The sequence below is a fragment of the Siphateles boraxobius genome, unplaced genomic scaffold, assembly GCF_051911475.1.
Source record: "Siphateles boraxobius isolate OS27281-9 unplaced genomic scaffold, OSU_SipBor_1 68, whole genome shotgun sequence".
Classification (NCBI taxonomy): domain Eukaryota; kingdom Metazoa; phylum Chordata; class Actinopteri; order Cypriniformes; family Leuciscidae; genus Siphateles; species Siphateles boraxobius.
In genome coordinates, this window is record NW_027509195.1 from 7,944,490 (window position 1) to 7,957,085 (window position 12,596).

General features: G+C 37.9%; 1 protein-coding gene across 1 annotated transcript; it reads left to right on the forward strand.

The window, feature by feature from the left end:
* The first annotated feature begins 1,787 nt into the window (after positions 1-1,787).
* On the forward strand, positions 1,788-6,318 carry fkbpl (FKBP prolyl isomerase like). The gene is made up of 3 exons (XM_077214372.1): positions 1,788-2,098; positions 2,316-2,704; positions 5,180-6,318. The coding sequence occupies exons 2-3, from the start codon at positions 2,336-2,338 to the stop codon at positions 5,927-5,929; spliced, it is 1,119 nt and encodes a 372-aa protein (XP_077070487.1). The 5' UTR covers positions 1,788-2,098; positions 2,316-2,335; the 3' UTR covers positions 5,930-6,318.
* Positions 6,319-12,596: the final 6,278 nt, after the last annotated feature.

The following is a 12,596-nucleotide window of genomic DNA, read 5'->3' on the forward strand; positions in this document are numbered from 1 at the left end:
GGAAACAGCTCAGCGTGAAGACACGATTTCAAGAACGCCCCCTCTGGTCACAACAGCCATTCTTTTCTTTTTTGTTATGAATTAGTGAGGCTCGTTGCACACATACTCGTGAGGTGGATAAAATAGCCTACACAGCTTCCTTACTTGAGTGTAAAGTACAGATACTAGGATACTGGTCAAAGATTAGGCTACTCCGTTGCAAGTAAAAGTTGTAAAGACCAATTTTTACTTAGGCTAAGTAAAAGTACAACAGTGCTTGTTTTTAAAAGTAGCCTACTTAAATAAAAAGTAAATGTCAAAGCATTGTTTTATTATTGTTGCATTGTTGTAGCCTATGCAATACAGTAGCTTATGCCTCTGAATCTATGCCTGCCTACCCTTATATCAATATCAAATTTATTTCTAGAACACAGTTCCTAGGATTGAATGTGAGATTGAATAAGTGCCCTCAATAACGTCCACAATGGTTTCGAACACCCAAATGGCTGTTCCCTCAAATAGTGCCCTATTTAAGGTTTTTTGGCTTTAATGTCAACCCAACTTTCATTTCCAACCAAAATGCAACCCCTGCAAAAAAAATCATACCCTGACTGACGTTACTAATTTGTAGCCTACTCAAGGAGCTTGACAGAAATGTAGTGTAGTAAAAAGTACGATATTTGTCTTTCAAATGCAGTGAAGTTAAATTAAAAAAAAAATTCAGGAAAAATGATACTCAAGTAAAGTACAGATACTCAAAAAGTGTACTTAAGTTCAGTACTCAAGTAAATAGCTATTTTGTTACTGTCCACCTCTGTGTAAATGGCACAAATGCTCTATCAAAGTGCATGGTACCATCTAAGAGTTATTTTAAAGGTAAACAGAAAAAAACTCATTGCCCTAGTCTTCTACTTCCAAAAGACACATCACTTATACTGCACTTTCAAACATTTCTTCTGAAAAGTATATTAGTTTCTACTTCTTTGCTTTTTGCATTTCCATTCTACAATAGACTGCATATCAAATATTGTGGTTTTAACATAAAATTAATGTGGTTGGCAAGCAGGTATTTTGGCACCTGAATTTACTATTCATAGCCTTGTATTTTATACTATAATATTAATACACTTGCAGTCTATTATATTTGCGGTACTAAAATTCACTTAAATACCATAATAACCACCTTAGTAATAATAAAACAGAAGAAATCAGAATTAAAGTTGATCCAAAAGACCATGAGCAATGTCTAAAAACATTGAAAGCATGCATGCACATTCAACAATATCTGTGCGTGACCAAAACTTCATAAAAAATACAAAACAAAGTCAGTACACTGTTGCTCACATTTTTTTTTGAGTACACCAGCAGTATTGGGTAAGTTACTCTAAAAAATAATCAATTGGTATAGCTACTAGTTATATCTTCAACCGAATAATGAGATTACTGTACAAATTATTCTCTCTCTTAAAAGGATAAAAATTATGTAGGCTAATGTAAGAGAATTATGCACAAAACTGTTTACAAAGACATTTTAAGCAAAATGTAATCCAATGAGATGTGTCACAGGGACACTTACTGTTTTTCACCATAAAATATGGACTTGGATATATATAAGCAAACAAAAAAGATAAAGCTTTTAAATATAAAAAATAAATAAAGCTTTTGCACATTAATCATTGAATATATTGTAGGTTTCTCTGTCATCTATTTTTTATATTGAGAGTAGCTTGTCAGTTAGTATTTTAAAATCCCCAAAGAACTAGGTCTGGCTTCACAGACGGGGCTTAGATTAAACCAGGATTAGGCTTTAGTTAAATTAGGACATTTAAGTAGCTTTTAAAAAAATAAATCAATTACTGGTGTGCATCTCGAGACAAAACAATGAGACTGACAAATTTTAAGATATGTCAGTGCAAAGTGCTTTCCGTTAAAACCGCTCAAACATGCATTTTAGTCTGGGACTAATTGTCCATGAAACCGTGTAAACAAGTCAAACTCAAAGTACAAGTGTAAAGTAGACGTTCATTCCATGCCGCACCTCTAGAGGGCGATTGAAGGCATTCATTGTGAGATATTTGCTGTAGAAGAAGAGAGTCTGACAGCAACAACCATCACACAAGTAGGTATACTAATGTTTCCTAATAACTAAAGAGTTAACTAATGTGTCATTATAAACGTGTTCTGTTTTAAATACTCATGCATGTCTGAAGCTATCGATGCGCAAGATTTAAATTAAGTGCAAAATACTTTGCATCACAGTGCTAACAAGTTTCCTGATAACATTCCCTGTAGTCTGCAGTTATTTATTCCATCAAAAATAAGAATTGTTATTTTAGGTATTTTAGAATTCTACGTCATGACAACATTCCAAGTGCCTAATCATTTCCCCGCTGAGCCGTCATGGATCTCCGCGTGTCCCGGTGGTCTGTGGGAGGTGCGCCGAAGGTGGCTTAGAGAAAGACAACGAGGGGACACCACGCCTATGATGGGGTCACTATGTAAGGTCAAGGTGCGGCGAAAGACTGTTACAGAGGAAATCCCACTGCAAGAGCAAGAATCAACGCTAGCTGTTGATTCTAGCGAGCAAGCCTCCTCATATCCCCGCTCGCAGGACTCTGTACTGCAGGTCCAACTGGATGAGTGGTTCGTGTTGCGCATGGGCGAAGGACAGTGTGACATTACTGAGGGCTGCCTGGAAGGGATGAGGGCTGGAGAGATGTGTGAGGTAAGGGCAAATGGACATAAATATGGAATTATACTAAAACACAATTTTAATAATATTTTACTGTAAAATGACATGTATTGTTAAATATATTATTATTATTTTTTTCCGCAGAGATTGGTGGGTCTATTAGTTAAATTTGTTTACTTTAGCAATCTTTGTTGTATTATATGCCAATGGTGAGTTTGCATGGCTGTAACTCAAAAAGTTTTTAATATATCTTATTATTCTCTTAGATTCTGGATCTTAACAAACTTTTCTTTTAGTATCTTCATTTTTAAATGCCCTATATGGTTCAGTCCCAGCGATATGTAGGTCATAATGCAGCTCCATGAGTAAATTGGTAAATTCTACACATTTTCAATTGTCAAAAAACAAATGTGGGTCACTTTGCATACAGCTGACACTGTTTTCTTTTAAAGAGTAATATCTGAACAACAAATAATGTTGAAACTAGAAATGTGGGTAAAAGTCTGGGTGCCAAAAAACATATTTTTCCTGAGGTTTACATGTCTGTAACACAAGAAGTATTAAATATATCTTAATATAATTTTAGAATCTTTTTCCTATGAAACTTTAATTTTTAAGCATCTTTATGATTCAATCCCAGTGATATTGGGATGTCAATATGGTAACATGTAGTTATGATACCTTATATTTGAATTCTCCGTAGCTTCAGAAGCTTCATGAACAAAATCTCTTCTTCCAAATATCCCTGAAACTGATTCAAATACAGATTCTTATAAATACACATTTGAGAGAGCCAAGTTATTAATGTGCCTCAACTTGACCATTTCAGTGGATTTTTGGCACTTTGGATGTTGTATGCAATTATTTTAAAATAGGTAAACAAGATACATTTCTAGTTTCAACATAATTTATTCTTCAGACATTTCTCTTTAAATACAATAAGTATCAGCTGTGTGCAAAGTGAATCACATTTGGTTTTTGACTGTTGAATTCAACAAACTGAACATAGAGATGCACTGAGATCCCCATATTTATGGGATTGAACCACATAGGGCCTTGAAAATGAAGTTTCAAAAGAAAAGTTTGTTAAAAACCACAATCTAAAAGGATATTAAGGTAGCTTTAATACTTCTTGAGTTACAGTCATGCAAACGTGGGGAAAAAGACAAAAGAAGGGGATTTTCACCATTGGCATATAATGCAACAAAGATGGCTAAAGTAAACAGATTTAACTAATAGACCTTCCAATCTCTACATGAAAATAAAATGTTGATGCTGCCATCTTTCTAACGTCATTTTTCCCCCCTGTGATTTGGCTCCAAATCCTAAGTGAAAATTTTAATTTTGACCCCCTCTACAAAATAGTGGATTACTCAGTCAATATAGATTCATGACATTTAATATTTTGTCTTTCATCACTATTTATGTTTGTCTTTCTCCAGAAAAAATATTAACAAAAAGTTTTCTAAATTTGTTTGATTTGACATGGAATGACTCATTTATCCTCCACAAATGACTGCAAACTGGCATTCAGAAATGCGTCCATATAGTTAGCAAGGCCCAACTACCTACAATCCAATCAACTCAGATTGTTTCACTCAGATATACGTAGGAATGCACCGATCATGATTTTTCATGGCCGATTCTGATTCCGATTAAGCAAATAGGCCGATTACGATACCGGTTGCTGATTTTTTTTCTTTCTTTGAATAAGCAAATCTATTTGTAAATTATTTGGCCAAACTGTATCAATGTAATTAGAGGCAACCACTGCGTTTTAATCACGATCCAAACAAAGATGCTGCACACATGTAGCATGAGCAGTTGTTTTTGATTTAAATTAGATTGTATAATTTCAAGATTTAAAGAAAAAAAAAGAGTGGTCTGACTTTAGATTTGTGAAATGATGCTACAAAAAAAATACCTACACAAAACAACAGCAGACAGACTGAATGAAAATGCAAATTCATTCTATGACAGTGGGTGGTGCTTATAAACTACTTTAATACGCATTTACACGGAGGTAGTGGAAAGGAAAATGCAATCGAAATTCAGAGATATGTTCATAGGAACTCCACAGCCAAAACAAAATATTTTAAGCATCGCAAATAATGAGCTTGCTGTGCCTGGTACAGTATTTTCTCTGCTGACGCATCTGTGCTCTTTGTGTCCATCTTCAGCATTTTCTATCTCTGGCCTGTGTTAACAGATTTCACAGTTCACAGATTTCATAATATTTCCACAAAAGTTACATTTTGGGAAATTTTTGCAATGCAGTTTGTGTTCAAACCCAGAACAGAGATCGACCAAAATAAAACAAAATCGAGTGTTTAGAGTAAAAACCATTCGGTTCCGATTAATGCCCGGTTGACCGGTGCATTTCTAGAAATACGTCACAATAGTGAAGAAAAGACTATTGCAACTTCCGTTTCATGTCAACAATAATATTTTATGTATATCATAGGAAAATGTGATGTTCTCATCTATAAACATTTTTTTTTATTGCAGTTCACAATAAGTGCCTGGAATACAAAGAACTCCAAAGCAGCAGGCAGTGATGCTAATGGTGCCCAGATTGAAAATACAACAGGGCAAGGATTGTCACAGCAGGCCGACTGCTTTACTCTTCAGCTTCACTCTTTGACCCCTGGGCAGGAGTCTTGGCAGATGACACCTGGAGAGAAGTGGGGTTGGGTGCTGTCTCACAAGCAGAGGGGTGGTCAGCGGTTTGGGAAGGGAGATATCTGGGGTGCGGCAGATTGCTATTGCAGAGCTGTAAAGCTGGCAATAACTTTAAACGGCCAGACAAGAAGAAACCCAGTAGACAAGACATCTAAAGAAGGTGTGGATGGAGATGATAATGATGCGGCTTTGACACCATGCTATGATAAAGAAAATGAGCTGGCAGAAAGTGCTGATGATTCCTCTATTCCAACTGAGGAGGAGTACAAAAATGTAAAAGCAGAGCTTCACTGCAATCTCTCTTTATGCCAACTTAAGATAGGCCAGCTTGGTAAATCCAGAGACAGCAGTATCAAGGCCACCGAGTTGAACCCAAAGAGCACTAAGGCCTGGTACCGGCTTGGGCAAGCTTGCATGCAGCTGGGCGAACTGGAGGAATCCCGCATGGCCTTTGGAAAGATTCTGGAACTCCAACCGGATTCTGCATCAGCTCGCGCGGCTCTGAAACAAGTGAACTCCCAATTAAAAGACCTAAACAGTAAACTTGGTCAAAGGCTGAGCAAGATGTTTAATTAGAAAATAACTGAAAGTTAGCAATTACAGAAAACAGAATTATAAAAATTACTGTTAAGTGCCCATTAGATATGTTTTTGGTCCTTTCTTGCAGCTCAATTTCAGTTTTTAAAACTTCTTTACTGTTTGGGTAGTATATACTATCTTAAATGTTCAATGTTGTAATTTGTTAATGTTTAAATCTACATAAACTTGAAAGTCATAAGGCTACTTAAGACATTTACTGAATGTACTTGCTTTTTTTTGGAAAATAAGAATTATACTGCTTTGATGTTTTGTTCTAAACAAATGTTTTTTATTCTGTATAAAATTATGCTGTAGAAAATTATAAAATGCCAAGTATTACTCATTCTTGCATAAAATGACAATAAACAATGTTATTTATAAAAAAACTTTTTTTTATTGCTAATACGTTTTTTATTAACAAATATAAGGTATAGCATTACCCATTTCAAACAAAATGTCATTAACATATTTAAGAGAATATATAATGATAATGCAATCATTGAATTTTTTGTTTTTAATCATTTAAAAATTGCAGAATCCTTTCAAATTATATTATAATGCAAAAATTTGGCTATACTCTATTATTTTATTTTTCTTATGAATATAAAATTTAAAAGCGTTTTTAATGAGTTAATTGCGTAGCCAATGACATCACATTCTTCAGGTCGAGGCGGCCAATCAGACGACGCCTCCTCGCTACGTTCACATTAGAAAGATCCAGATAATAACGAATAAAACCAGAAGAATAACTACGTTTGTAATCTCTGCAAAGCATAAGATAATCGGAGAGGTAAGATTCTTGTACCCTAACTAAGCATAAAACAACAATCTATTAATTCGGTTTTAAAGTGATGTTTCTTCATGTTGCTGGGCATCTCGGCGGTCTTATCTTGGTGATCTGTGTGAGGAGAACTGGTTGTATAACTAAAAAAAAAAAAAAAAACTCAGCTACAATGTGACAAATAATGGAGTAAGTAATGGACATAATAGCATGTTAGTGAAAGTTGTTATTAATATAGAGTATTAATATACGATTGTAATGGCGGCCCAGTACGGACAGTAAACTTTGAAATGTCGGAAATGAACCAATAACGTTACTCGATTCCAAGGAAACTTTCTGCATGTCTTGAGGATGTAAACTCAACAATGACGAATATAAACTCTTTTACTAGCGTAAACGTCCTAAAACAAGATACATTAATACATACACCTTGTTTTATTGTTATTAAATATTAAATTAGTTTAATTTTTTTTATTTGCAGTGTTAAAAACATTTCCTTATAATGTTTAAAGCGGCATAATTTCTTCACCACTACCACCGGTACGTGGTACCTAATGCGCTAGTTTATGATCGAATCAGAGAAAAAAATGCACAAGCGTGGTTTCTCCAGAGAGAAATCGCAGCTTATAGACGCTGCTGAGACATTATGTCACATCGATGTCACTTGTCTTTAAGGGATTTTTACGGGTTCTGTGTGAACGCACTCTCTGATTCCGGAAAATCACTGGCAGTGTGAATGAACCAAAATCAAACTAACCCGGGTCAAATCCCGGGTCAATTTATCCGTGTATTTTCCGGAATGTCTGTGTGAAAGAGGCTTTTGTGGGCATAAAACACACTTCAGTAACTAGCAATGTGTCTCATGTCCTCCGCGCCGAAGTGGTGAGATTATTGGAAAAAGGGGCTATAGAGGCGGTGCCGCCAGCCCAATGCGAGTCAGGGTTTTACAGCCGCTACTTCCTTGATCCCAAAAAAGATGGCGGCCTCGGGCCCATTCTAGACCTCAGACATCTGAACAAGGCCCTTATCAAATGGCCTTTCAGAATGTTAACTCTGAAGCAAATCCTCGTGCAGATTCGCCCAATGGATTGGTTCTTCTCAGTGGATCTGAAAGACGCTTACTTTCACATCCAAATAGCGCCCCGTCACAGACTGTTCTTGAGATTCGCGTTCGATGGGACTGCTTACCAGTATACAGTTCTGCCATCTGGACTGTCTCTGGGCCCCTGCACCTTTACAAAGTGCATGGATGCAGCACTCTCCCCTTTGAGACAAATGGGTATGTGCATCGTGAACTACCTCGTCGACTGGCTCGTTCTGGCCCGATCAGAGGCAGAACTAAACTTCCATAAATCTGTGCTCCTCAGCCATCTAGAATGCCTGGGTCTCAAGATAGACATGTGCCGGTATTCGGTAATGCGATAAATCGCGGTAATGAATATGCACGATAATGTTATCGCGGGCAGTACTGTGAAAAATACTGTGAAAAATAATAGATCCGAATTTAGATTTTTAGAACGCGCATTAGCTTATTTTCCATCAACCGCTTAAAAAAACACTGTGTATATGCTGCACAAAACACGTGCGCGCACTCTGTTGTAAACAATCCCCATATGTATAAGCACTGTATGCATGCTGCGCAGTGCGCACTCTAGTCTAATGTAAACAATCCTCATTTGGAGAAGAAGCATGGCGAAAGGAGGAACGCTGCCGACGATTTATCCCCCTTCTAAAAGTCAGGGCTGCCAAGACTCACGCAATCGACACTTTTCACACGCTCTCACGCCACACATCCATTTTTTCACGCAGAGAAAAATCGGGTAGCAAAGAGGACACTGACACTGACAGACTAGACAGAGCAGGTTACTTTTGATATGAAAAACTACTCATATTGTCATATAAAAATACTCTGAAATAACATAATATCGGTCAATCAGTGTTTTTCAACCACAAAAAGAGATCAATAAAACTGCAGGAGAACAATTTTGTCACAGAACGTTACATTTACCTCAGGAAAGCCATTTACTAGCCGTTGACTAGAAAAAAATAGCTATAGAGAGGAGTATTTTGCTAAATATGTGTACTATATTACATATTTATTATATTTTTACTAGTGTAATTACATAATTGTTATTATAATGAAAACCAAATTATATTTAATGTGTTATTTTTAACTTTTAATAATACCGGCAGCTGATAGGGCTCTCTGTATGTTTTCAGCATTATGTGAGATATATTTTTTCTTCTATCTATCTACTGTAGTCTACCTAATATTTATCCAAAAGAGTCAATATTGAATCAAAATTGAAATAAAATCAAGAATTGAACTGAAATCATGGAAATTGTGTTAAGCAATAATACAAACAGTAGCCTACCAGTCATTGTACCATGTAAACATTGTAACATGTTGTCACTAAATTTAACAAAATTCTGTTTAGTTACCAAATGTTTTGACAAACACAATTACACCTATTGTGATGCAAGTTGTTTTTTTTACATCCCCCCCAATCCATCTGTTTCTATTGTGCAATTAAAATATTGTGATTATACCGTGATACAAAGCTCAATCAATTAATCTCAGCATGAAAATTTGATACCGGCACAAGCCTAATAAACACAGCCAAGAGCTTGTTGCTGCCCAGGCAGATAATCTCTTTTCTGGGGGCGATTTTAGATTCTGCCCAAATGAGGGCGTGGCTGTCAGGTGAGCGCTCACTGACTATCCAGTGGCTCGCATGCTCGTTCAGAACGGGAACCAACAGACCCCTCAGAACGTTTCAGAGGATGCTAGGTATTATGGCCTCAGCTTCATCAGTACACCCGCTGGGTATGCTGCACATGCGCCCCTTGCAGTACTGGCTGAAACCTCGAGTTCCTCCCCAAGTGTGGCGCTCGGGCAGTCTTTCCATCAGAGTGGACCACGGCTGTATCAGAGCCCTGGCTCCCTGGTTGACACCCAGTCTCTTTGAGTCGGGGATGAGCTTGGTGACAGTCTCGAGACGAATGGTAGTCACTACAGATGCCTCCAACATGGGTTGGGGCGCTCTGTGCAAGGGCGAACCAGCCTCCGGCTCATCGTCAAGCACGGTGACATGGTTGCACATCAACTGCCTGGGAATGATTGCAGTAGTGCTAGCCCTCAAGACCTTCCAACCACGTCTCTCAGGTCACCACATCCTGGTCCGTACAGACAACACGACAGTGGTCTCCTACATAAACGGCCAAGGCGGGGTCAGAAAGAGACGACCAGAGATCTCATCCTATGGGCGAACGATAACCTTCGCTCCCTAAGAGCAGTGCACGTGCCAGGCAGACTGAACCAGGGAGCAGACATGCTGTCATGGGGCCAGGTGTCCCATGGGGAATGGACTCTCCACCCCCAGATGGTTCAATTGGTATGGAGTGTTTTCGGGAGGGCATAGGTCAAACTCTTCGCCTCCGAAGACAACTGTCATTGCCCAACATTCTTCTCGAAGAGCAGAGACGCGCTGGCCCACGATTGGCCCAGCCGTCTACTTTATGCTTTTCCTCTGGTCTCGCTCCTCCCCCAAGTCATAAAAAGAATCACGGAGGGCAGACATGTAGTCCTACTAGTGGCCCCTCTCTGGCGGACCCAACCTTGGTTCCCTGAGATGATTCAGCTGCTCACAGCAGCCCCTTGGCCAATTCCCCTGAAGAAAGGTCCCCCCCTTTCCCAGGTAAACAGAACGATCTGGCGCCCCCGTCCCAAACTATGGGCGCTAGATAAAAACAAAAAATACTCCAAGGCACTCGAATTGTGTAGAAAAAAAGTATAAAAAGAATTTATTAAGTAATGGCTTTTAACAATAAAATTGGTGACAGATACACCTACGTGTTGCGGCTCTATGCCTTCGTCAGGGTGTGTGTAACAAACAGAGTCACAGGTACATTTTAAGTAGCAGTTAATTAATCAAATAGCAAACACCTGGTCACACTATGCAAGGCAACCTGAAGGGAGAAAAGTTCAAAGAATCGAATAGTATCTCACACATTATGAAGTTGAATCAAACTCAATATAAAAAAATAAATAAAAAAAAAATATATATATATATATATATATACACATACATACATACAACACATAAACATACAAACAAACATATACATAAAAAATAATTAATAATAATAAAAAATAAATATTTAAAAAAAAAATCAAATTTTTTTTAATGAACAATTTCATCGATATCTTGAATACGGTATACAAATCAAAATAAACAAATCAATATTATATATTCAATGAAATAAAGTATTTTAGAACAAGTGACAATGATCAAAGTACAATAATCAGTTGATGTATACATCAAATAATACATAATACATTTTAATGCACGAAAAAAAGAAAGAAAAAAAATCACAACAATGGTACAAAATCTAATTCTCCATTTAAGCCTGGAAATGTAGTAGCTTTCAGTGTATAGATCCGAAACGACTCTCTTTGTAATAGCCTGTTAACCCTATCTCCTCCTCTTATGGACTTGGGGACATGTTCAATGCCAATTATCTTCAATGTACTTGGGCTACCATGATTTGTATCTCTATAATGTATGGCCATAGGGTATAGAGGGTTACAGACCTGAATAGCATTTTTATGTTCTGATAATCTTATCTTTAATTTTCTAGTTAAAGATAAGATTATCAGAACATAAAAATGCTATTCGAGTCTGCACACTGGCATGCTCCTCCGAGAAAATTTAGATTTCTCTGACCTACATATGTACAATTTAAGACTTTTGAAGGCCAAAAAAAATGGATAATAAATAGCTTTAAAACCATGTCAGTGGGCATTAGATTATTTGTCAACACCTCTCTCCTCATCTCCATCTTTGTTTTTCTCTCAGTCTTCTTATCCTGCCCTATTTTCCCCCTCCTAAAGCTTAACTTTGACTGATAGTCTTTTCATTTTCTTCTGTGTCGGTGAAGAAAGTAAACATAGGCTCAACTGATATTTATAAGTTTTATGAATCATTTTCTTAGATAAGTTAATTTACTCAAGGCTACCAGGTCAGTATTACCAATAGGAACCTTCTATAAGCTTTGGAATTTGAAAAGTAATTTTAAATAATAGCCTACAAATTATAGGCTACGTTTAACGCAGTTGGTGGAAATGGCAGACGTTCCCTTAGGCATCATGCGCTGTGGAAACGCGTCAAAGCATTCTCACATATAAATATGCAGCATTAATGCACGTAGGTGATTTTGAACGAATATTTAATGTTGATATACAATGGTTACATAATGTTAAAACTAATCCTGCTATTGATATCTTTGTAAGACTGCTGTGCTGACCCTATAGAACAGTGGCAAGGGAAAATAAATGTCTGGCGAAATATCGAACCTAAAACTTACTCAACCACCGAGAGTGCATTTCACGCATGTGTTATGCATGTGCAGCGGGGAGGAGGGAGGTTTTTCACGTACCGATGGCTGGCCAGTTGGTGGGTAGGAACTAAATGATTGTCCGCTTCCTGAAGGGAGCCAGGAGGCTTAACCCCCCACGGCCCCCTACGGTGCCCTCATGGGACCTATTAATGGTCATTCGAGCACTGAACGGGCCCCCGTTCGAACCGTTGCAAACATCCGAATTAAAGCCACTTTCGGTGAAAACTGCGCTACTACTAGCCTTAGCATCAGTCAAGCGAGTTGGTGACTTGCAAGCGCTCTCTGTGAGCGCTTCCTGTCTGGAGTTTGGCCCGGGTGACTCTAAAGTCATTCTCAAACCAAGACATGGCTATGTGCCCAAAGTGCTTTCAAGCAAAGACTATCTAAACTGTAGGTGGATGCTATCGCTTTAGCCTACACTTCTATGGGCCTGCAGTGCCGCATGGGCGTAAGAGCCCACTCCACGAGAGGCATGGCCCTCTC

Coding starts and splice junctions, on each gene's coding strand:
- fkbpl (XM_077214372.1), top strand. CDS start 2,336: ATGACAACATTCCAAGTGCCTAATCATTTCCCCGCTGAGCCGTCATGG. Junction 2,705..5,179: donor GGGCTGGAGAGATGTGTGAG/GTAAGGGCAAAT, acceptor TTTTTATTGCAG/TTCACAATAAGTGCCTGGAA.